Here is a 24,634-nt window from a genome sequence, read left to right as displayed (position 1 = left end):
TCCCACATGAATAAGGGATGTGGCTAGCACTGCTAGCTGCTTAGCCAATATTCATTCCCTCCTTCTATTTTTGGGGGAAAAAAAACAACGTCATTCAGAGGGCTAACATGCTGAGCTATAAACTGGTTTTCCAGGTTCCCTTTTAATTAGGGTGACCATGTGACAGAGTTACCAATATGTGTACATGTCTACTGGGGTAGGGCTCTTGCTTTCCTAACAAAAAGCAACAGGCTCTTCTTGCCAGAAAATGCAGAAGCCATGCCTGGAATAAGAGCTATGTTGTCACCAGAAGTGTGAAAGTCACATGCTAAGATGAGGACATTGAAGCAGGGAGACACAAGGATCCTGGAACATGAATGTTGTGAGATGCGTGCATCACCTGGACTGTCTGTTTTTAGTTTTCCTGTAATGTGAGAATAAAAAATATCTTAAGAAATCTAATCAAGTTTCTACTACATGCAATCAAAGACATTCCTAATATAAAGGAATCACTTGTTCTATTTTAAGTCAGAGATGCTCAGTAGGCATCCAAGTAGAGATGCTGGGTAGGTAGTTGGGTACGAGTCTGTAAATGTGGGGGTCAGAATATATAGGTAATTAGAGCTGTGGAACTAGAGGAGATGACATTAGGAGTTAGGTACAGATAGAGAAAAAGGGCTGTGGGGGACAGAATCCTAAAATGGTCCCCTGGTGTAAATGCCTTGTATGATCCCCTCCTCTTGAGCATGAGTGGGACCTGTGACTATGTCAGGACAGTCACTCCATGATTACATTGTGTATTGTATGATGGTCCTAGCAGACTGCTGGCTTTCAAGTAAGGTGTCATGTGATGAGAGAGCCACATGGCTAGGACCTGAGCGTGGTCTTTAGGAGCTGAGGGCTGCCTCTGGTGTTCAGCCAGCAAGAAAAAAAAGGGACCTCAGTTCTGCAACTGCAAGCCACTGAATTCTGCCTGAATGAGCTTGGAAGAGGGCCCCGAGCCTCAGGTGAGATGGAACAGCAGGGAGGAGAAGCAGGGCAATCACTGGGGGAAGAGGGGGAGTAGCTTCCATCAGGAAAGTGTTTCAAGAGGACAGGCATGATCAGGCTGTGCCAGATGATGGGAAGTCAATAACGTGGGGTACAGAGAGAAGGGCAGTGGGGAAGTAGCAGCTCCTCTTCTAAGGAGTTCTACTAAAAGAGAAGGAAGGAGTACAACGGGATGAGCACAGGAGGGAAGCATGGGGCCGAAGGCAGGCTTTATTTTGTGAAACAGAAACTACTGCGATAGGTTCATATAGTGATGAGACTGATTCAGTATTGAGGGGGAAACTGATAATGCAAGGGAGAGAGAAGGAGGGGAATTTATAATTGCCTGCAGGGGAATAAATACATATTTAATCTCTATACTGTCTGAGGCAGTTCTCCATAAGAACAAGGCCAAAATGCTAAATTATTCTGTGGTAATAAGCTTAAGTTTCACTTTAAACATAAAGAAACTTCCTTTTAAACTATTGAATCACAACATACATTTCAGAATAGAAAATCAACTCTATTATATGTCTCTCCTTTTAAAAAAAATTTTGAAGATCTAGCAACTGAAAATATTTTTCCTTTTTTATTTATGTCAGGAGTACTGAGGAAGCGGATGATCATAGCTGAGCTGCTGGGATCCATGACAGCATTTGTAGGTGAGTAATGAATTGCTTTAGATGAGAGACAAACCCGAGACAATATGTTTCCAGTAGGGCTCAGCTGCTTACAAGATAAATACTCCTCTGTCACTTCATCCGATGATTAACGGTCCTGGCCCTGCTGTGTCCAGGCAAACTGCCTGTCTGATCCACGCAGATAAGTACCAGATTCCACGATACTACAAACACAATCTCCTTTTCCTGGTGTGACCACTCCCTTTTCCTTTTTTATACTGCTAGAAGAATTTACACAGAACTTACTCCACACAGACCTACCACTGCATACATTGGTTATAGTAACCATTTTCCACAAAGAAGCAGAAATACTTTTCCCAAGTACATGAATAAAAAGAATGAAAAAGAAAAGAAAAGTTAAAGAAGCGGGAAACATTTGGGGATAAAATCCCATCTTTCCCCCTGTATTGCCACCGCTACTTCCTCAGGGTTCCCTTTGGAGAGAATGTACAGGGTGCTGTGCTACTGGTTTGACCCCACATGGAAGGTTTTGGTTCTTTATTGTCTACTTCATGGAATTAAACACAGGAGAATGAAGTCTTTTATTCAAGCCAAAGGTAGTCAATAATAAAAAATGAAGATAGTTAATTTAAAAATGAACCAGCACCATATTTCACTGAAACCTTTGTGAATAAAAGGATGGGCTGTGACTGACAGAAAGCAGCTGGGAAGGCATGAAAATAAAATGTGCTTAGCAGTTTGCCACACTGAAAAGATTTTTCTGCCCATACATGCAATTTTTGGCCTAGGGAGGTAAAGTTCTTTTCAGGAACCACCATTTAAAATAGTAAAGTATTTGGCCATAGTAGGGTGTGAACAGGTGTAGCCAAGGCACACGGGAAAGCACTCATAAGCCTGAAGGCTCACCCTGTCACAGGAGCCTGTGCCTGGGCCATAACAAGGCTAGCATGGGGTTTTGTTTTCTTTTTGGTGCGGTCATGGTGTTCTTCCCACCTAGTACTAGCAGAGGAGCTACAAAGGTATCAGGGCAAGCAGAACCTGGGGTTAACAGAGAATGCAAGCTCCCACAGTAGAAACTGATCCTCTAGTAATTCATAAATATACATGTTCTCCAAATATACCATTTGCCAAATACTTATTTAATACCTAATATGTGCCCAAGACTCTACTAGACACTCTAACAGTGTGAAAGATATGAAAGAAAGGACATGGTCCCTACTTTTAAAAAAGTACCTTCTAATTAGATAAAATTTAGGGATAATAGTTTTATCTCATATGTTTCCAAAATTTAAGCAGAAATCTCTATTCTAAATGGACAGGAGTTCTAAGAACAAAGAGATTAGGGAAGAAAGGGAGCTAACATGGAAAAAGGAGAACTTGAAATGTTTTGGTTTGAATAGATCAGAACACACAGGAAAAGACATTCGGCATGGCAAAGACAGGTGGGTAGCCATTTTTACCTCATATAATGAGGTAATGGGAGATATTGGCTCAGCTGTCACTGAAGGGCTCTTAGGAGCAGTGAAAAATAAAGTCGGCCAGTAAAGGGGTTAGTAGTAGACAGAATAATGGTTCCCTCAAAGATGCCCAAGTCCTAATCCCCAGAATCTGTGAATGTATTCGCTTACATGGGAAAGGGGGCTTTGCAGATGTGATTAAATTAAGGATTCTGAAAAGGGGGGATTATCCTGGATTATCTGTGTGGGCTCAATGTTATCATGAGAGGGAAGGACAAGGAAAAGGGGATTGAGTTTATGGTGTCATAGAATCTGGTACTTATCTGCATGAATCAGAAAGGCTGTTTACACAAGGTGTCGAGTCAGAGGAGAGGTGATGAAAGGAGACGTTATGATGGACACAAGCTGAAGTGGAGTGACTGCTAGCTTTGAAGATGAAAGAGGCCACGAGACGAGGAATGTTGGAAAAGGCAAGGAAACAGATTCTGTTCTAGAACCCAGAAAAGACTCAGCTACAGTCAGGTAATAAATTTTAAGGCTGGATGTAGTGGCTCACGCCTGTAATCCCAACACTTTGGGAGGCCAAGGCAGGCGGATCACCTGAGGTCAGGAGTTCGAGACCAGCCTGGCCAACATGGTGAAACCCTGTCTCTACTAAAAATACAAAAAAATAGCCGAGCGTGGTGGTACATGCCTGTAATCTTAGCTACTTGGGAGGCTGGGGAAGAAGAATCGTTTGAACCTGGGAGATGGAGGTTGCAGTGAGCTTAGATTGCGCCACTGCACTCCAGGCTGGGTGACAAAGTGAGACTCTGTCTCAAATAATAATAATACATAAATTTTAAGCCACTGTATTTTTGGTGATTTGTTACAGCAGCAATAGGAAACTCATACAAGGTTTAAGATTATTGGCCTTGAGGGTCAATGTCTGTGATGTGGTGGACAACAGAGACCCGTTTCAGTGTATTTGAATAAGAGAATGAAGATAAAAATGATGTTTTAGGAAAACTGGTCTGCAGCAGAGAATGGATAAGGATCTGAAATGGTTAAAGTAATACTGATATATAGTAGTAATACTCTGGACTGGGATGGTAGGAATAGAAAATGAAAAATTAGTCTGGGCGCGGTGGCTCATGCCTGTAACTCCAGCACTTTGGGAGGCAGAGGTGGGTGGATCACCTGAGGTCAGGAGTTCGAAACCAGCCTGGCCAACATGGCGAAACACTGTCTCTACTAAAAATACAAAAATTAGCCAGGCATGGTGGTAGGTGCCTGTAATCCCAGCTACTCGGGAGGCTGAGGCAGGAGAATTGCTTGAACCTGGGAGGTGGAGGTTGTGGTGAGCTGAGACTGACTGAGCCACTTCATTCCAGCCTGGGCAAAAGAGCGAGACTCTGTCTCAAAAAAAAAAAAAGAAAATAAAAATGAAAAATTAAGTAGTGTGTATTATAAGAATTTGGAAGATAATGCAAGGTAACAGAAAAGTAGGAACACACTTGAAGGTTTAAAACCTTGAGATGTGTGGTTCTAAGCTTTGTAACTTCAGTGTGTGTGATGGAGGTAGGTTAGGAAGGGTTGTGTCTAAGTGATAATCATACTATAGAAATTCTCAAACTTCAACAGGCATTAATCATCTGGGGTACTGCAGATTATTGGGCTCCATCACAAAGATTCTAATTCAGTACATCTAGGGTGTTGCCCAGCAATTTGCCCTTAGATAATCAAAGTTCACATTTTGAAAAATACAATCTAGAAAAACTAAAAGAAAATGGAATCAAATACTCATCATAGCTCAAGAAGAAATGACTAATTTTAAGATAAAATCTGAAAGGGTAAAAACAGACACATCAGTAAACATAAAAATTTAAAACTTGCATACATTTAGAATAAATGTCATAACCAAAATTAAAAGGCCCTTGTTAAAAAATGCTTCCAGCAAATGGCTAATATTGTATTAATAGGCCACCCAAACTAATAAGCAAAAACAACCGAGACACTAGCAGATAAATGAGAAAGCACATAAATAGATAATTCTATTGAAAGAGGGGCTACAACTCCTAAACAAACCTAAGAAACACCTATTAAAACAAGGCAACATACATGCTTGCTAATAAACAAATCTAATTTTTGGAGGGGTAATATAGTTAAATATTTCAAGAGAATTAAGTAACAACAGATTTAACTACATTTAAAGGGAAAATATTTTATGTTAAACTCTAACATTCAAAGCATGTCACAAGATTCAAATATGGAAATTGAGGGTACCAAAACTGCAATAAAAGGGTAAGGTTGCATGATGCGGCAGCAGCAGTCAGTCAAGCCTGAGTACTCTGATTAAATTTTTGACCCATTTCAACCCTTCTTAGCACACAATCTTACAGTCAAAATTACAGATTTATGTTTATTTTTATACCCCATCGTTATTTGTATTTCATTGCCTTTTAGAGTTACCTTTCTGCCAAATTGAATACAATCACAAGGGGGCAAGTAAAGGAGACTTCTAGCAGCTGCTATCCCCTTGATAATACGCAAAATTAGACAGTGTATCCCAACTAAAACTCTGCTCCACAAAGCTGTTTTTATCTCTATGTCCCTGTAAAGTTGTCTCAAATATTTTAACAAGGCTGCCAGCAATATCCAAAATTGAGAGATTTGTGAATTTCTATTCTATTAATGCTAGTAGACCTCATTATATAATTATAAGAATAGGTAAAATTATTAATAGAACTGCAGAAACTGAGAGAAGAGAGAATCCTGGAAAATCTAGGATTTTTTTTGACCATGAATAGCTAAGAACTGTCCATACTCACTGGGGAGAGGGTCCTCCTCTGCAGAAGAAAATAAACTCTATTAGAGCAGAGAACAGGGTGAACAAGCCTCGCCTCCAGAAGCACGGGCAGCCTCGTGCTCTGGGCAGGCTTAATTGGCAGTCACCCAGCTGTGCCTGGTGTGGAGCTTGTCCCTGAGTATCTGGAGAGTACAGCTGGGCTGTGCTAGGGTCAGGAGTCCTAGGTGCTGACTTGGGAGGTTAGCAAGGGGCCTGCATGCGACAGGCTGCCTCCTCTAGACTGGTCAACAGAGGCTGGGCAAGGCAGGGTGTGCTGGTTTTAATCCCACAGTAGGGACTTATTTCATCAGGAACCCAGAAGAAACCTCACTAGGATCTGTTTCCTCCCAAAACACACAAACAAAAACACACTTCCCTGGGAAGGAAGTGAGCCCCAGACTCCAGGTTTGTTTCTCTTTGGAGCACCCTGGGGTTGGTGCTTTTGTAAAGTCACTGGCAACATCTGGTCTAAATCTGTGTTCACCTGTACTGTTTATTTTCCAAGTCAACCTGGATTGAACAAAGTGCTAACCAGAGAACTAGATGTGGATTATCCCCTGCCGTCCTAACAGAAAAGTGTACCGATAACTTAGAGCTCCCCTTTAAAAGAAAAGAGAAGGAAACAGTCTCACTAATCTCTCACTAATATCCTGTTAACGTTTATAAGTTTATCCTGTTAACGGGATTTTTCTGGGCAATTTCATGAGGTATTTGTAGATATTAAAATAATCTCAGCATGCCAATAATAACTTATAATCTAGAAAAAATTAAATTTAGGTAGAAAATAAAGAAGCATTTACTCTTCTATGCTTTAATAACCATTTCTCCCCAAAGCTCTTCCTTTTGCCTTTCTGTTTCGTTTATCTAAGACTTTTAAAGAAGTGTATCCTAGTGCTGAAACATCAGTTTTGTAAAGTGGCCCTTTACAATTCAAAAAAAGGCTAAGAGCCTCTTTTAACTTGTGTTCCCCAGTCTTTGAATATACAAGTACATGTACATGTTACTTTGAATACACAAGTACATGTATATGATCTTTTCCAGGTACATGTAAGTATAAGTTGACTTTAATAAGTTACTTCCTGTAAGATAATCATTTGCTTTTTCTCCCCTGTCTGTAAGGAACATTAAGTGCATTTCATGGATAAAACAGAGTCTGGGTTTTATTCTTTCTGAACCTGTAACATCGAATGCAACATACTGCAAACAGCTTGCAGCCTGAGATTTTTACATGCAAATGATTTTAACAGAAAATCTACCAATTCAGAAAGCATACCTTTAAGGAACTGAATAATTTATCCCAAAAAGAAATTTACTTCATGATAAAAGAAAATGTATATACATACACAAGAAATATCAATGGTCTTAGAACCACAGAAAGGAGTGTTAGTTAACATTATACCATGTGCCACATAGAGAAAAGAGAAAAAAACAAAAAACAAGTTACCTTTTTGTGCAAAGCATGAAATTCGCTGTATCTCTTTTCAACAAAATGTTTTCTTCCATTCATTAGCACTTCTATCTTAAACACCTGAGGAAAAAATTTAAAAGATTAATTATATTAGTTCAAAACCCTCAATTGTCTGATGTGGTAAGTTTGTGACCATGATATATTTCATCCCTTTAATTACAGTAGCTGATCCCCCAAAACCCAGAAGGCTCAGGAGACCCCGGCCCAACAGCACTGATTAATGAGCACTCGAACCAAACGCTCACTAACAAAGTGTGACATTCTCCAAAAACCTGTCTAAAAACAAGGGAAACTTAAATACATTTTAAAAAACTACCTAATTTTTTAATAAAAGAATATTTCTTGCTTAAAATTATTTCACCAAGTGAATATGATAGCATTGAAACAATACTCTTTACCAGAGTATTGCAAGAGGAATACTCTGGTAAAAAGCTCAGGCATGTGGTATTCCATTATGGGCATTTCAACGCAGGCAGTACTGTGTCATCTATAAGACAATCATGCAAACAGCAGTGCATTTTAGGTTAATTTCTTTCTAACCTGCATATTCATCTCTAGTCTCAGCTGGGCTTATTCTGCTGTTTGCAAAACAGGCAAAATGTAGTAAAGGCTCATTTTCCCTGCATGATACAAGTGACAGCTTGTGCTCCTAGCTCCACAAGGTTGAAAGGCCAGATGAAAAGGCTCTCTGGGTGCACTAATTAGTAGGCACTAACATGACATTTTCTTGATTCTTGGGTCAGTGGGTCAAGACTGGAAATAAGGGATGAGAAATATTGTGAAATGCTCATGAAAATACAATGTTAAGGTCGGATGGTGAGGGATGGTTAGCAGGATCTAAAGAGGAGCTCTGTCATTCCAAAAGTTTATATTTGACTTGTGTTTTGCTAAGTGAGAGTTTATAAACACTAAGATGAAGGAATATTGTTTAATTACTTAATAAGCCTAATTTTCTATTTCAATCGCCCTTCTGAAAAAAATACAAAACTGTAGAGATCACATGACACTAAAAAGCATTAAAAGCATGCTTACTTTTAGTCTAAAAATAAAAACTACTTAAATTTGGCGTATGAGATACAAGGTCGCACATCTTCATTACGAAAATAGATTGCTATGGCTCTATATTTCTGTCTTATATGTAAGTATGACTATTTTAGAAATCCAGAAATTATGTCATCAAACATAAAATCTGTTTGCATTTTTGTGCTTCTTTGAATCAGAAACAAAATCTTCTGCTGCATGACTGAGTTTAAGAAACCTCTTTTTATTAAGTGGTAAATTTTTAACAATTTAATCAATATTTTATATTTTGTTTTTCAAGAAATACCCCTGAATAAATACTTTCCTTTGGTGAACTAGTAGAAATATTTTCTTCTAAAACCATATGCATATGCTTCAAACTCTCAGATATTCTTAGATTTTTTTTAGGAAAAATAAAATCTGTTTATTAATTCACCAGAGAAAATTATTCTTCTTCAAAGGCCTTGCCGGAAATAGAATCAGGAAAACACCTCGAGAAAACAAACAAGAGAAGCACAGCTTTAACTTGGGGGTTTGGTTAATAGGCTACAGAGCCCCTTTTTTATTATCAGTCCCAGATTGAAATCAGGACAATATGTAGCAATGAAAGTAGTTTCCATCTGCTGAGCTTTATGAAATAAATGAGGTTATGTTCTGGGTCTTATTGTTTGATTATCACAAAACCACCACCTTAACTGGCACATTACCTACAGAATCTACAAAACAGGGAGAAGGTTGAAAACTTGGCAAGGCTCTACCTACTTGCTCACCCCTCAAAGTGCCCCCCTTGAAGGCCAGGGTAAGACAAATTACACAATGGCTGCTTCATGGAATGTCATCTCTTCTACTGACCAGATGGTTCCATTACCAAGTTCCACAGTTACTCTTCACAAGCACTAAATTCACAATGAAGGGTGGGGGAGGGTGGATGTTCCACCACAGGGAAGTTTGTGATAAACTTTAATTCTTATATTTTATAATGTTACAGTTGAAAAAACACACAATATGCCTAATACTATCAAGACTTTCTTCTAAATTCTGGGAAAACATCTTGGAAAGGAAGTTGTTCATCAGGATTTTCATGACAAAGTGAAGAAATAAATGGAGTCAATTTAATAAATCCGGCCAGGCGCGATGGCTCACGCCTGTAATCCCAGCACTTTGGGAGGTCAGGAGTTTGAGACCAGTGTGGCCAAAATGGTGAAACCCCATTTCTACTAAAAATACAAAAATTAGCTGGGCATAGTGGTGTGTGCCTGTAGATCCAGCTGCTTGGGAGGCTGAGGCACGAGAATCGCTTGAACCTAGGAGGCAGAGGTTGCAGTGAGCCAAGATCGTGCCACTGAACTCTAGCCTGGGCAACAGAGCGAGACTCTGTTTCCAAAAAAAGAAAAATTTAATAAATCCTATTTTCCTGAATACCATGCCAGGTCATTTTTGTAAAGTCTTTCCAATTTTCCTACATATGTTGTCCCTGCTGCCTGGAAATATCTTTTCTTGCTTGGCTCTGCTGGTAAACTCCTAGTAGTGATTAGGCACCTCGTGAGGTGGCGGCCTCCAGGACGGCACTGGGAAAACACTCAGCACAGAATGCACCATTCATCTGTTTATTTATTCAACAGATATTTACTGAGGGCCTGCGAGCCGGGAAGCCCAGGGGTTGTTCTAGGCTCTGGGATTCAGCACTGAACAAGACAGACAAGAGGTCAGCCTTTATGGGGGCTGAGACGGGCGGATCACCTGAGATCAGGAGTTCAAGACAAGCCTGGCCAATATGATGAAACCCTGTCTCTACTAAACACACAAAAATTAGCTGGGTGTGGTGGTGCGCGCCTGTAATCCCAGCTACTTGGGAGGCTGAGGCAGGAGAATCGCTTGAACCCAGGAGGCGGAGGGTGTGGTGAGCAGAGATCGTGAAAAAAAAAAAAAAGAAAAAAAGTTGAATGTGTTGCCTCTGGAATTTCAGACTGGCTGTGGGTGGACAAGGACTGTTTTCACTCCTATTGAAAAACAAACAAACAACAAAAAAACCCCACACACTTTAAGGTGAAAACCAAGGTCTCTTCTGGCCAAGATAGAGTAACAGGAAGGAGATGTAGCCTCCCACTTGAAACTGGGCAAATTAAATAAGTGCACAAAATATGTGGAAAAAATGGCTCTCAAGACATTGGACATCGGGAAATGAAGGAAAGTGAGAGACAGGAAACAAGGCCAGACCTACTATTACCTCAGCTTGCTGCCCAGAGAGAAGCTATGCAGGCCCAGGGAAGGGGACCCCACCCAGGCAGAGCCCTGTGATCCCCTGAGTTTAAGGAAAGGGAGCTGGGAGTATGGAGAACAGGGAGCTGCACCCTGGGAGAACGCCTGCAGCTGAGGAGGCCTCCCTCAAGTATTCAGGTGAAAACCAATCGCCACGTGAGATTGGGTAAACTACCCAAGGAGTGAGGAGGGCTCAGAGCTCACATGCAACTGGCAATGGTGCCTGTGTCCAAAAGCTGGGGCAGAAAACTTCATAATTCACGAGGCATTAGTTACAGTACTCTGAAGGTTCTTGACTCAGAAGCAGGGAAAATGAACTAGATTAAAAGCTGTTTTAGTCCAGTTTAACAACACTTCAAAGCCAGGTCTGAAGAGATCAAATTGTTTCCGGGTAACTTAACCACATGCCAGAACAAAGCTCAAGAATATTTTTAGGACTATAAAAATATCTAGAACCCAACAAGGTAAAATTAACAAAAGATAAATTACCAAAAATGTTGCCAGATTTCACCCCTCTAATGTACTAAGTTACACTGTTATGAATAGGAATGTCTGGCTCATCTTTGTCAACATAGTCCTACTTTGGCCAATCTGGTGCATAAAATGAGAATTTTTTTTTTTTTTTTTTGAGACAGAGTCTTGCTCTGTCGCCCCGGCTGGAGCGCAGTGGCGCAATCTTGGCTCACTGCAAGCTCCGTCCCCCGGGTTCACACCATTCTCCTGCCTCAGCTTCCCAAGAGGCTGGGACTACAGGCGCCCGCCACCATGCCCAGCTAATTTTTTTGTATTTTTAGTAGAGATGGGGATTCACCGGTGGTCTCTATCTCCTGACCTTGTGATCCGCCTGCATAGGCCTCCCCAAGTGCTGGGATTACAGGCGTGAGCCACTGCACCCGGCTAAAATGAGAATTAATTGGGCATATTTTGACAAGTATGTATGGGGGCATAAGTTTCCATTCCAACTATCTCACATAAAATTACATATAAGCCTGACCTACCTGTTTATTTTTATTTTATTTATTTATTTAGCTATGTTGCTGAAGCTGGACTCAAACTCCTGGGCTCAAGTGATCTTCCCATCTCAGCCTCCAGAGTAGGTGGGATTAGAGGCCCATGCCACTGCGCCTGGCTCTGACTTGCCTGTTTAGTTTTCTATTCCTAGAGACATCTTTCCTCAGAGTTTTCCAGAAATCCCCTCTGTACAAAGTAAGGGAAGCTGCATGTAATTAAATAAATGTATTAAGGATTCCATTCAGGTTTGCATAACAAAACAAAAATCATTCTGTTCATTTGACTAAATTTTTGCCACAGTTCTAGAAACATTATTAAGTCAATAGAATTCAAATTGAAAAGGAAAACAAATGCCATTACTTTAAAGAGAAGAATCTGATCCCCAAGTGTGGTTTTTATTACATGTCAGAGCCAACTTTTTTTCTTTTGTGGTAACATCTCTGAAATTATACTAGAAGTCAAGGATAAAATAGTTCAAAATGTGGGTTTATACCCCAATTTTCAGGAATATATCTAATAAATAAAATAAACTTAAGCTAAGGAAGGACTTAACTTATATTTCAAGTTGAATGGTCTCTCTCTTTCAGAAGCTCATACATTACAAAGTGATCACTTCTAAAGCAAAAAAAAAAAAAAGAGAAAAAGAAAAAAAGACAAGAATTCTCTATAACAGATTAAAAGTATCTAATAAATAATTCAAGTGCTTGCCAAATACAGATGGGGGTTCTATACACAAATAAAGATTTAAGCCCAAGGTTCCAAGTAGCTTAGGTCAGTGTATCGTTACGCTGGGAATCTGAAATATACATGAAGGACAACTATCTGCTTAGAATATGACTTTTCATAAATATATACACATATACATGCATATATATGTATATTTAATACTTGTTCATTAGAACAAGATGCACCAAATATTAAAGCCAGGCTTGAAATCAACATTCTCCTTCCTTAGTAGGAATAAACATTCAAGATAATAAAATAAAAAAGGTTGTTATTCCACTATAAAAAGTTGAATCTCTAAAAGCGCCATTTCTTGTGTGCCTATTGTCAGGTGCTCAGCAGGGTATTAATTAAGGTACTTAGCAAGGTATTAATTCACAACACATACAGTTTTTATGAGGGTACAAAAATAAGAAAACATTTAATTGTAAAGAATTATTATGATATTCCATTTGTAAGTACATTTACATTTTTAAAAACTAGCACAAAAATTTGATTTGTTCCTACTTTGAGCCTGAAGTCATGTTTCCTCTATTTTAAGATGCCACATTGATAAAGCGAGAGAAATTACTAATTTAATCATACTGTTTTGGGTTGGGGGGAAGAAGCGTTTTTCTCATATTTCAAAAATATATAAATTTCAGAAATTTTAAAGTTTTTAAGAAAAACGCATACTGCTACAAACCAACCACTACTTCAAAAAACAGTTCTCTAAATATAGTAAGCCCTCACTTAATGTTGCAGATAGAGGTTTTTGGAAACTGGGACTTGAAGCACATATAACAAAATCAATTTTTTTCCTCATCAACTTTTTAACAAAACAACATGATTCAAGGACCTGATGTATCTCATTTCACTTCAAGTTGCAGTTTCCAAGAACCTATTGATATTAGGTAAGAACTTACCATAATTGCCACAACAAAATACCTATGTAAGAGTTGGACATGATTAAATATATGTGTGTGTGTATTGATATGATTCTGCTTTCGAAAGAAAATTCATGATACCAAAAAGAACATCAGGAAGATCATGGATGAAAGAGAATAAATATCCAATCTACAATGAGAAGAATCCCTGATGAAAGAACAAAAAAATTAGAGCAAGAGCAAAAATCAAAGACAAAAGAAATCCAACTTTCTTAAGCTGGAAAGATCAAAAGGGTTTATATATCCCAGGGAAAAACAAGACAAGGATGTCCACACCTACCCACCCTAGAATTTATTTTTAATTACAAGCATAACCAAAAAACACTTCTAATATACAGAAGCAAAAAGCAGAAACAAAGATCAGGATGACCCTAAACTTTTTCTCTGACATGCTAATTGCCAGAAAAAGTAGAGCAATGCCTGCGGAGTTTTATCAGAATATTATTTAATAGTCACCTAAATTATTATTCATGTATAAAGACAACAAAAAGTCAATCTCAGTTTGCGGGAAAACTCAAAAAACAAATAACCCAAACATCTTTTTTGAAAAACTTACTGAAGGTGTAGAACTGCCAATGGAAAGATAGATCAAAAGCAAAAGGCTGCTAGTCAAGAAAAGGCTGACAAAGTGCCCAGCAGGAAGCACACAAGGGCTTCTAGGCCACTTGGAAGCATCTTCTCACAGCCTGCTCTGTTGCTGTCCTCTCTAGAAAGATTTGTGGTCAAAGGTGCTTGGCACACAGAGAAACAAAGAAATCCATAGAAAACCTGTTCAAAATTTTGGCTCCAAATGTCTTCAAAGTTTGATAGTGTGTGAGCTTTAATGCAGAATTCCATGTCTAGTCAAATCTTCCACCAAGGGCAAGGGAAAATGTTATTTTCAGATATGCAGAAGCACAAATGGTTTATTATGTACACATTCAGGAACCTTCTTTGAATATTAAAAAAAGAAAAAAAAAGGAATTCACAAAAGAAGCCAAGACTGTGGACCTAACCTAGAAACAAAGTAGAGAAAAAAAACCTAAAATGTAGCTTTGCGGTCTTAAAAGTGTTCAAATTAGAATAAGAGCCAGAGAGCTCCAAGAAGAATGCCTTCATGGAAAAAAAAAAAAAAAGATATGATTAATACCTATTATAATTTATAAGGTTTTAGTGATAGTGTCAAAGCATTTGTCTTTCTCTGTCAAGAAAAAAAGGACTTAAATTTTTCAAGATAAATAAACAAAACTATATACAATGTAAAGGTGCAAATACAAAGCCGACCAAATGTAATATGATTTGGTGCAGTTTACAGAATAATAAGAAAAGAACGTCCATTTGGCATAACACTTGAAATATTTCACACTGAGCAGTACAGACTTAGTAATTTATAAGGCAACGTTGTCTCTAAAAAAAAAAGAAAAAAAAAGGCTATTGGAACTATACTCAATATAAAATGCTTCTTTTTCCCCTCAAATGAACATTCCTTGGAACAGTTTTTTAATAAGAGAGGGCAGGATTTGCTCTCAGGGACCTGAAGCTTTTCCTAAAGAGCTGATGCTTCAGACTACAGGGAAAGCAGGCAAAGAGGAGGGACAAGCACTGTGGGCAGAGCATGTGCAAAAGCCCTGAAGCAGCAGGTGAGAGGCTGGAAGCAGCTGAGTGTGGTACAGCCAGGCAGTGAAGAGACACCTCTGAAGGAGGCTGGAGAGGGAGCAAAAAGCTAACTCCACTCTTCTTCTCTGCAAGTATTAATGGTCTACCAAGTGCCAGGTTCAGAGCTAGTCACTGGAGATAACAACAATGAACACAGACAAAAACCCCTAACAGACCTTACTTACATTTTAATGAGGGTGGAGGGTGGGACAAAGACAATCACACAAATTAACAGATATTAGTGTCACAGAGAAAAATAAACCAGGGTAATAGGACAGAGAGGGCCTGGAGGAGTATACGGCTATAATTTTGGGTGAGGTCTTGATGGTAAAATAATACTTGAGCAAGAATAGAAAACCATACAAGGTCTCTGCTCAAGTATTATTTTACCATCAAGACCTCACCCAAAATTATAGCCATATACTCATCACTTATCTCACAGTACTACAGATCAGAAGTCCAATGGGCTTGGTTGGTTTATCTGTTCAAGTCTCATGGGCTAAAATCAAGGTACTGGCAGGGGTGTGTGACTGCAGAAGTTCTAGGTGATAACAGGTTCCTGCAATAGGATCCCTGCAGTTGTGAGACTGAGGCCCCCACCTTTTTGCTGGCTGTTTCCAGCTCCTAGAAGCCACCTACATTCCTGGAATCATGAGCCGCTTTCTCCATCTTCAAGGCCTGCAACAGTAGCTCACACCCCTCCCTTGTCATATTTCTCTAACCTACTCTTCTGCTTTCCCCTTCCACTTATAAGGACTCATGTGATTCCACTTGGCCCACCCGGATAAGCCAGGAAAATCTCCCTTATCTCAAGGTCCTTAACTTTAAACTCTTTTACCAAGTCCCTTCTGCATGTAAGGTAACATATTTAGAGGTTCTGGGGATTATGGTGTGGACATTGTTGAAGATCCATTATTTCATTCACTACAGACCTGAATGACAGGAGGGAGTGAGTCCTGAGTCTACCTGGGATGGGAGGAGGTTGGTCCAGGCAGATGGAAGAGTGAATAGTCACAGATTCTAATTTAACTTTCAGCATTACCATTGTGTGCCAAGAGTTATCCAGAGAGAGAACAGTTAGAGGGAAGGTCTGAGTGGCAGTGGGAAGAGGTGAGTGAAAGTAGAACCAACAGGATAAGTTGATGACTGCATGTGGAAAAATGTAAAAATATATAAAAATGTTATGTGAAAGTACATAAAAATAAAAGGGAGAAAGTGAGAGAATGAAATGCAATGGTGAGGTTTTTGGTCTGAGCAACTGGAAGGATGGTGATGCCATCATCAACTGGCTGCGGACATTTGCATCAACTAGTCTGTGGTGGCAAGTTAAGAGCTCAGCACTAGCCACGCTAAGTTTGAGATGCACATTAGACATGATGTGGAGATGCTTCAGAGGACTGAGTTGACAAGTCTGGTCTTAACTAGAGATATAAATTTGGGCATTATTAGAGTGTGAATGAAGACTAGATCTGATCACCTAGAAACAGAAGTCAAATAGGGGCCTTTAGATCATATCAGGGTGTATGGTTTTATCATTTCAGCAACAAGAAGATTTTGCTTCATTTTAAATGCCTTTCTCTTCCAAATTAAACTTTTCTAACTCCTATACCTGTCTTTCAGATGACATGGTTTTCAGGTCTTACACTATACCTTCTAGAATAAAACACAGTCTGTCAATGTTCTCCCTAAGATGTTGAATCCAGGATTCAAGGAAATACTGGCATTCCTCAATTAATAAATGGATTGTGTCCCCAAAATCCCTTTTTCAGATGGTTTAAAACTCAGCACAAATTTTCCCACAGAAACAGTATAAAAGATAGGTTTAATAGCCTACAAAAAACCTATTTAGTCCCAAATATACACAAATTACAATATTGATATCATTAATTTAACCCATAAGATTTGCAGTATAACGCAGCGGTTAGGAGTTCTAGTTCTTGAATCAAACTCCCTGGATTTGAATCTTATGTCTTCCATTGCTCTCTTCTGGGCTCTGCTAATACTCTATGATTTGGAGCAAGTTGTTTAACCTGTACAAGCCTCAGTTTCCTCACCTATAACATGGAGTTTATAATGGCACCTATCACATAGGTTTGTTGCAAGGATTAAACGTAATTATCCATGCAAATCATTAAAACACTATCTGGCATTTAGCAAGAATCCAAACAATGCTACCTATTCATATTATTAACTTCTAACCATTGCTACAACTATTCCTTTATCAGTGGAGGGGAAGCTGTTGATAGGTAGGGAAAATGATCACGAGAGTAACAATGACCACATTCATACATCTCTACAGGAGAGAAGGTACTTCCCTCTCCATCACTAGAGGTGGTTGACCCTGTAATGCATGCATGCAGTGGGCTGCTGCACTCACCTCTGCCGATGCCCATTCATAGGCCTGGATGGGGCCTGATGAGCACACGGTCCAGTGGAACCCTGACCTCCCATGATTCTAGCTTAAGCTTCTGTATCTGCAACCTGCATTCACCTAAATGTTTTGGAAACCATATCTCACTGTTGGCTAATGATGCCTTTGGAATCAAACAAAACCCCCAAGTCTTCCTCAACAGTTCTTAAACAGGCAATTTTCAGATCTGAGGTTAGGCTTTATAATGACCTGTTAAATATTATCATGTTAATTTTGACTCTAATACTAGACAAGGCTGTTGAAACTTTTCTGGAAATTGATTCTGTCTTCCAAAACATGAGCCAGTGTTTTTGCCAAGCTTTGTGTCATGTGTAAATCTGAAGTGTCTTCCCTCTGTGTCTTTACCCAGGCCTCAGTTCTCACTCTACAACCTCCCTGCTGGTCTCCCTGCTTCACTCCTGCCCTGCAGCAATCTATATTTCACAGCAGCCAAAGTGGCCCTTTTCAATCCTCTAACAGATCCTTCCTCACTTCCTACTCCCTCTCACTCACCCTGGTCCAGCCACACCAGCTTCCTCACCGGCAACTATAATAGGCACATTCCCTCACTGCCACATATAACAGGCTTTTGAGTGCTTCTTCCTCTACCTAGAAAGCTTCTCCCTCATTCTGTTCAGTTGTTGTTCCAGGTCATGTTTTCAGAGGTGTTATCTACCCACCCCATCTAAAACAGCAACTAGCTCCCATCATTCTGTATCCCCAGACCTGGCTTTACTTTTCTTCTGTGCATTTACCATGGTCTGGTGTGTGCGTGCACACACACACAAACATACACACTCACATACACACACCACACACATACAATGTTTGCTTGTTGGTTGGTTGGTTTATTGTCTGTTTGTCTAACAAATTGTAAGCTCCATAATGATAGGAACTTCATCTGTTTTGTTCACTGTTAACATCCTCACTGCCTTAAACATTACCTTGCAACACAGCAGGTTGAATCCATGAAAAATAAGGAAGGAGCAGAAGAAAAGGTGAGCAGGTAATTAATGGCTGGACAACAAATTGGGAAGAATATGTATAAACTTCAGTCCAGCTCAGTAATCTAATAGTGGAAAGGTAAAACGAGTTATTTTTGTTAGAACAACCAATAAGTTAGACATAATAGAGGCAGACTGTGCAATATAAGATAGGGTTTCTTATAGAAAGGAAGTTGTAAATAGTCAAAGAAGACTGTTCATGAGGGCCCGAAGGCTATGAAAATAAAGACCAAGGCCTGACACAGTGGCTCACATCTCTAATCCCAGCAGTTTGGGAGGCCAAAGCAGGAGGATCACTTGAGCCCAGGAGTTCAAGACCAGCTGGGCAATATAGGGAGATCTCATTTCTACAAATAATAATTTTTAAAAATTAGCTGGGTATGGTGGCACGTGCCTGAGATCCAGCTACTTTGGAGGTTGAGTGAGCCCAGGGAGCTGAAGCCCAGGGGGTTCATCACTTGAGCCCAGGGGGTTGAGACTGCAGTGAGCCATGATCATGCCAGTTCACTCAGAAGGAAAGGAGAAGGGGGAGGGGGAGGAAGGAGGAGGAGAGAGAAAAAGAAGAGGGAGGGAAGGGGGAGAGGAAGGAAATAGGAAGGGGGAAGAAGGATGGGAGGGGGATGGGAGGGGATGGGAGGGGGATGGGAGGGGCAGGGGTAAGAATGGAGAAGGGGGAGGAAAGGGGAAGGGAAGAGAGAGGGAAGGAGAAGAGGGAAGAGGAGGGAAAAGGGAGAGGGGAGGGAGGAGGATGGGTAGAGAATTCGGGGAGAAAAGGAGAAGGGGAGGGGAAGACGAAGGGGAAAGGGGGGAGAAGGGTGAGGGAAGGGAAAGGAAAGAGGGGGGAGGGAAGGCCAGGCCTTTAATCAATAAGAAACTACCCGTCTTAATAATTAGTGCTATTCTGAGAAGCTACATGATATGGTAGAAAGAGCACCAGTCTGGACTTAGACACATCCAACACCCAGATCTGCTACTTCCTGGCTATATTTCCTTACAGATGTTGCTTATCAACTTTGAGCCTTAGTTTACTCATATGTAAAACAGAGATGACAATGCCTACTTTCTTAGGTCTGGTGATGGAGTAAATAAATACGACAAGGTATATAAAACCCTTAGCACCTAGCCTGGCACATAACTGGTGCTCAATGCATTCTGTTATCCTCCTAAATATAGTAGTCCCCCCTTAGCTGTGATCTCATTTATTCATGGTCAAGTATGGTCTGAAAATATGAAATGAAAAATTCCAGAAATAAACAATTTGTAGGTTTTAAATTGCACACTGTACTGAGTGGTGAAATCTTACACTGTCCCACGGTGTCTTGCCCGGTCCCAGCCAGCACATGAGCCCTCCCTTTTTCTGGCAGCTTTACGATGTCTGCACCCCCACCCATTAGTCACTTAACTAGCTGTAGGAGCTCAGTTATCAGATCGACTGTTGCAGTATTGCAGTGCTTGTGTTCAAGGAACTCTTATTTGACTTAATAATGGTCCAAGTCACAGGAGAAGTGATGTTGGTGTATTGCTATAATTTTTTATTTTATTATTATTGTAATAGTTATTCTTGTTAATCTCTTATTGTGCCTAACTTATAAATTAAACTTCATCACAGGTGTGTACATATAGGAAAAAACATAGCAAATATAAGGTTTAGTACTAACCATAGTTTCAGCCATCCACTGGGGGTCTTTGAACATAACACCTGAGGATAAGGGGGGACTACTGTATTATTTGCTTTCTCAGAAATCAAAATGGAATCCAAAGCAATTAATAGCCATCATTTCTTCAACACACCATGAAGTACTATGATATGCTATGCTTATTTCTAAAAATACCACATTCTCATTAAAAACCTATGTAATTCAAAAGATCAAAAAACTTTAAAAGTGTTTTCTGTCTCTCTCACACACATATGATGGATGAATGGATGAATCATTATTTTTTTAACCAAAAGAAGGGTAAAGCGTAAGCTCGGGTGGATGCGAATTTTCTTGTTTCATTCCTAATGAGTCGGGCTCCTTTCTATGAGCATCAGGAAGATGAGATCTGAGATTCACCTGTGTTCTTTCAAGGCTGAAATTATGGTCCTTTTTGGACCCCAGGAAGGGAAGGTTGCTTGGGAACAGCATCTGCCAGCTTCAAAGCTCTGCAGCTGGGCTCTGAAAGATGGGAAGTGGAGAGGGACAACCTCTGTGTCCGTGAAAGAACACAGGCCATTTCGTAAAGTCTACTACAATTAAAGACCCTCCTCATAGACAAAGGCCTTGTTCCTGTTTAAGAATGAAACTTTTTCTGTTCTATGAACAGATGTCAGAGAGCATCAATTCAGTTTTAAAATCCCCACTTACAAGAGGAAAGTAAGCTCTTAAAGATCACAGAATACTCAGCCTTCTTTCAAAACTCAGAATTTTAATTCTTCTTTTTTTTTTAATTTTAATTTTTTTTTTTAGAGATGGGGTCTCACTCTGTCACCTAGGCTGCAGTGCAGTGGTGTAATCATACCTCATGGCAGCCTTGAGCTCCTGGGCTCAAGCTATACTCCCACCTCAGCTTCCCAATTAGCTGGGACTACAGGCACATGCCATCGTGCCTGGCTAATATTTTTAGTTTTTACATTTTGGTAGAGATGAGGTCTTGATTTGTTGCCCAGGCTGGTCTAGAACTCTTGGCTTCAAGCGATCTGCTTGCCTTAGCCTCCGAAAATGCTGGGATTACAGGTACTGAGCTATGATGCCTGGCTTAATTCTTCTTCTAAAAAAATAAAGATAGATAGATAGATCAGGTATTTTACTTTCCCAGGATATGCATGGTTTAAAAATAGTTGCACTGTAAAAATGTGATTACTCCTTCATCCAAGTATTTTTGAGCACATACCATGTGCTAGACCCTATTCAAGGTGTCTGAAGTCTATCACTGAAGTAAAATGACAAAGAGTTCTGTCCTCATGAAATTGCATTCCAGTAGGGGAGACAGAAAACAAATAATGAATATAAAAACTAAACTTACAAGTAGGTTTTAGAAAGCGATTACCTGGCATGGGGAAGGGGGAGAATAAAGCCGAGTAAAAGAAAGTAGGACCACTGGGGGAAAAATTGTAATTTTCAATAAACTGCTCAGAGAAAGCAGCATTGAGAGGATGGCAACTGCAGAATATGAAGTTATACCACGGAACTCAGGAATAGCCTTTATTACTATTTTAAATTTAAGTTAACCTACTTGAAAAAGAAAAAAAAAAGCCCAATGCCAGGCGAGGTGGCTCACGCCTGTAATCCCAGCACTTTGGGAGGCTGAGGTGGGTGGATCACCTGATGTCAGGAGTTCGAGGCCAGCGTGGCCAACATGGTGAAACCCCGTCTATACTAAAAATACAAAAATTAGCCGGGCATGATGGCACGTGCCTGTAATCCCAGCTACTCGGGAGGCTGAGGCAGGAGAATTGCTTGAATCTGGGGGGCAGAAGTTGCAGTGAGCTGAGATTGCACCATTGCACTCCAGCCTGGGCGACAGAGTGAGACCCTGTCTCAAAAAAACAAACAAACAAAAACCCCACAAAAACAAAAAAAACCTGCCTGATACTTTAAATACTAAGCTTTAAATACTAAATTTATCTGATGAAAAATTTACAACTATATTTCTGTATTAAACCAACTACTACCTCTTCTAGATACATATAACCAACATCAGTGTCAAAGATTTTCAGAGAGCAGTTAGGAATCTAACAAGGTCGGGCCTCAGCATGAATCACTGTCATTCTTAATGTAGAATCAGCATTTCTAAAACCATACATAAGGAGCCGCTAAAGAGAGAGAGAGAAAAAGGCCATTCCAAGAGCTTCTTGTATTGATTTCTTTTACCCCAAACAAAGAGATTCTCCTAGTTACATGATATATCATAATCACGTAATTTGTTTGACTGCTTTAAAGAAAGAACAATGGATTCGAGAAAAGGTGTTGACTTGCAAAAATACAATCATTTTGCAAGCTTTTTTTTTTGTTACCATGGGTTGCTTTCCCTTAGTAATATGACATATGTGGTCGCTATAGAAAAACTGAAAACGCAAAGCTCTAATTCATGCCATTCTCAAGAGCCGGAACTAAATCTAAAGCATCCAACATCTGAAAACCCTTACATTGCTACCAATGTAGGAAGAATAAATCTTTTTTTCAAGCCTTACATCTAGGTTTCATGTATTAGACTTTCAAAACTAAATCCCCTACATCACCTGGATGTGAATTTTTTTTCTTTCTCTCCATAGTGTTTCTTTACAGAGACAGTACAGCTGTGGATCTTCTGCCAAGCATTTTTCCACAAGTCAGGACACATAGACTTAAAAGAAACTTTTTGAATAAGACCTTTTCTGGGCTTCTAAAAATGGTTCACAAGATAAGGAACACCTCCAACCACGATTAGTGCCTTTATTTTCCAAATATTTGCTCTCTAGGTGACCAACCCCTCTATCCCTCACCGTGGCTTTGCCAAAGCTATCCTTTTACAAACTAAAATTCTCAGTGTCAAATATGGACACATAAGAAAATTTCAGACAGGCAAGCTGCTGGGCCCTCAGGTATAAATAGTACATCCAATTGAAACACAGCGGAGAGTAGGAAAGATATGCTTTTGTTAAAGTTAAAAAAAAAAAGCAGGCTACAGAGTCCATTTTTGTTTTATTTAGTAAATACATGTGCATAATAGTGATGTATGTGTGTGTATATGTATATATATATTCTTTACCAAAAATGCTGGGAGAAAAAAATGCCAGTATTGGCTGGGCATGGTGGCTCATGCCTGTAATCCTAGCACTTTGGGAGGCTGAGGCAGGAAAATCACTTGACGTTAGGAGTTTGAGACTAGCCTGTGCAGCATAGTGAGATACTGTCTCTACTAAAAAGAAAAAAAAGTTAATGTTTAAGAGGGATTATGCACAATTTTTCCTATTTGCACATTTCATGTTTTCCCCTCAGTTTTTCTGCATTGAACATGTATATCTCATTTTTTAAATTTTTGAGTAAAAACATTCTATAATGAGAAAAAATATCTGTGAAGCACAAACTTGAGTTCCAGATCCCTCTTTGACACTTATTAGCCACACAGATAGGAAAATCACTTTTCAGCTCTATGGCTGTGCATCATCTATAACATTTGGGGATTTGACAGGTTGACCAGATTGTTTTCTAGAGTCTTAGCATTCTACTTGTGTATAACAACTGTGTATTGCTTTGTCATGTATATTGCTCTGCAACTCCACTGTAAGATAGAGATGGTGCCATATACACATACTGTGTGCCACACTTTATATACTGTGCAGGATAAACAAATGCTAACTCATTCATATCGAACCATGCATGCTTACTGTACCATTCAAAATAATTATTTTCAGGATCAGATTCTGTTCAGTTAGTTGTCTTAGTCTGTATCTCTCTTACCAAACAGCAAATTCACTTCTCAAGGCAGGAAAACCCTATCCTCTACCTTACTTATGCTACCTTACCTCTCTATCCTTTGTGTAATTTCTGATGGTGAAATCAGAGAGCTCTAACAAATTTAAATTCCAAGTTAATCTGGCCAGACAACAGTTCTCAAAAAGGCTTCACCACATGCCCTCTGCTCATTTCACATGCCTTCTCATCCAACTGGCTTTTCCAAACTTTTCACACCTCTCTCTCCCTTGACCTGAAAAAGAAGGCAATCAAGCCTGTACATGACAATCTACCTGAATTTTCTACTTTCTAGATGTTTCCTCTTGCCTTGGAGAGACACATAAACTATCCCACCTCTAAACGTTGTAAACAAACACCTGCCCTCATTCTCAGGAAAGGATGAAGTTGCTCAACAGGCCACTATTAGAACAATTCAGCTATCCATGATAATGTGACAAATAAATTGGGCCCTTTTAAAGGCATTTTTCTAAAGTTGTTATAACCCTGTGCCTCCACAGTATGGGAAGAGTTTGTTGGGCCCTGATGCATGTGAACCGTGTAGCCAGCACCTGGTTTGGGAGGGGAGCTAGTGTATCAGCAGGCTACCTGGCCTGTCTCCTGGCTTACTGTGCAAAAACACACTGTCTCTCTGACAGGTGAATAAGAGGCATCAGTGTTGTTTATTTCAATTAATATCATTATATTTTAGTTTTAATTATTTTCCTAACATGTAAAAAATCCTGAGTTAATCCACCATTGGGATATTTTTAATATGCTTTCTGAAATGCAAAAAAAAAAACTAAAATGACTAATTTTTCTGGCCATGAAGTC

General features: G+C 39.6%; 1 protein-coding gene across 2 annotated transcripts in view; it reads right to left on the bottom strand.

Annotated features, from left to right (window-relative positions):
- Positions 1-24,634, bottom strand: part of SNX24 (sorting nexin 24) — a 164,634-nt gene that overhangs the window by 65,294 nt on the left and 74,706 nt on the right. For both annotated transcript variants that reach the window (XM_031010737.3, XM_055387423.2), the window contains exon 2: positions 7,378-7,461. In XM_031010737.3, the coding sequence (XP_030866597.1) occupies positions 7,378-7,461 (84 nt within the window). The remainder of the gene's footprint in view (positions 1-7,377; positions 7,462-24,634) is intronic.

Source organism: Gorilla gorilla, chromosome 4, assembly GCF_029281585.2.
Source record: "Gorilla gorilla gorilla isolate KB3781 chromosome 4, NHGRI_mGorGor1-v2.1_pri, whole genome shotgun sequence".
Classification (NCBI taxonomy): domain Eukaryota; kingdom Metazoa; phylum Chordata; class Mammalia; order Primates; family Hominidae; genus Gorilla; species Gorilla gorilla.
Note: the sequence above shows the minus strand (reverse complement) of the source record. Positions and strands in the feature narration are given on the sequence as shown.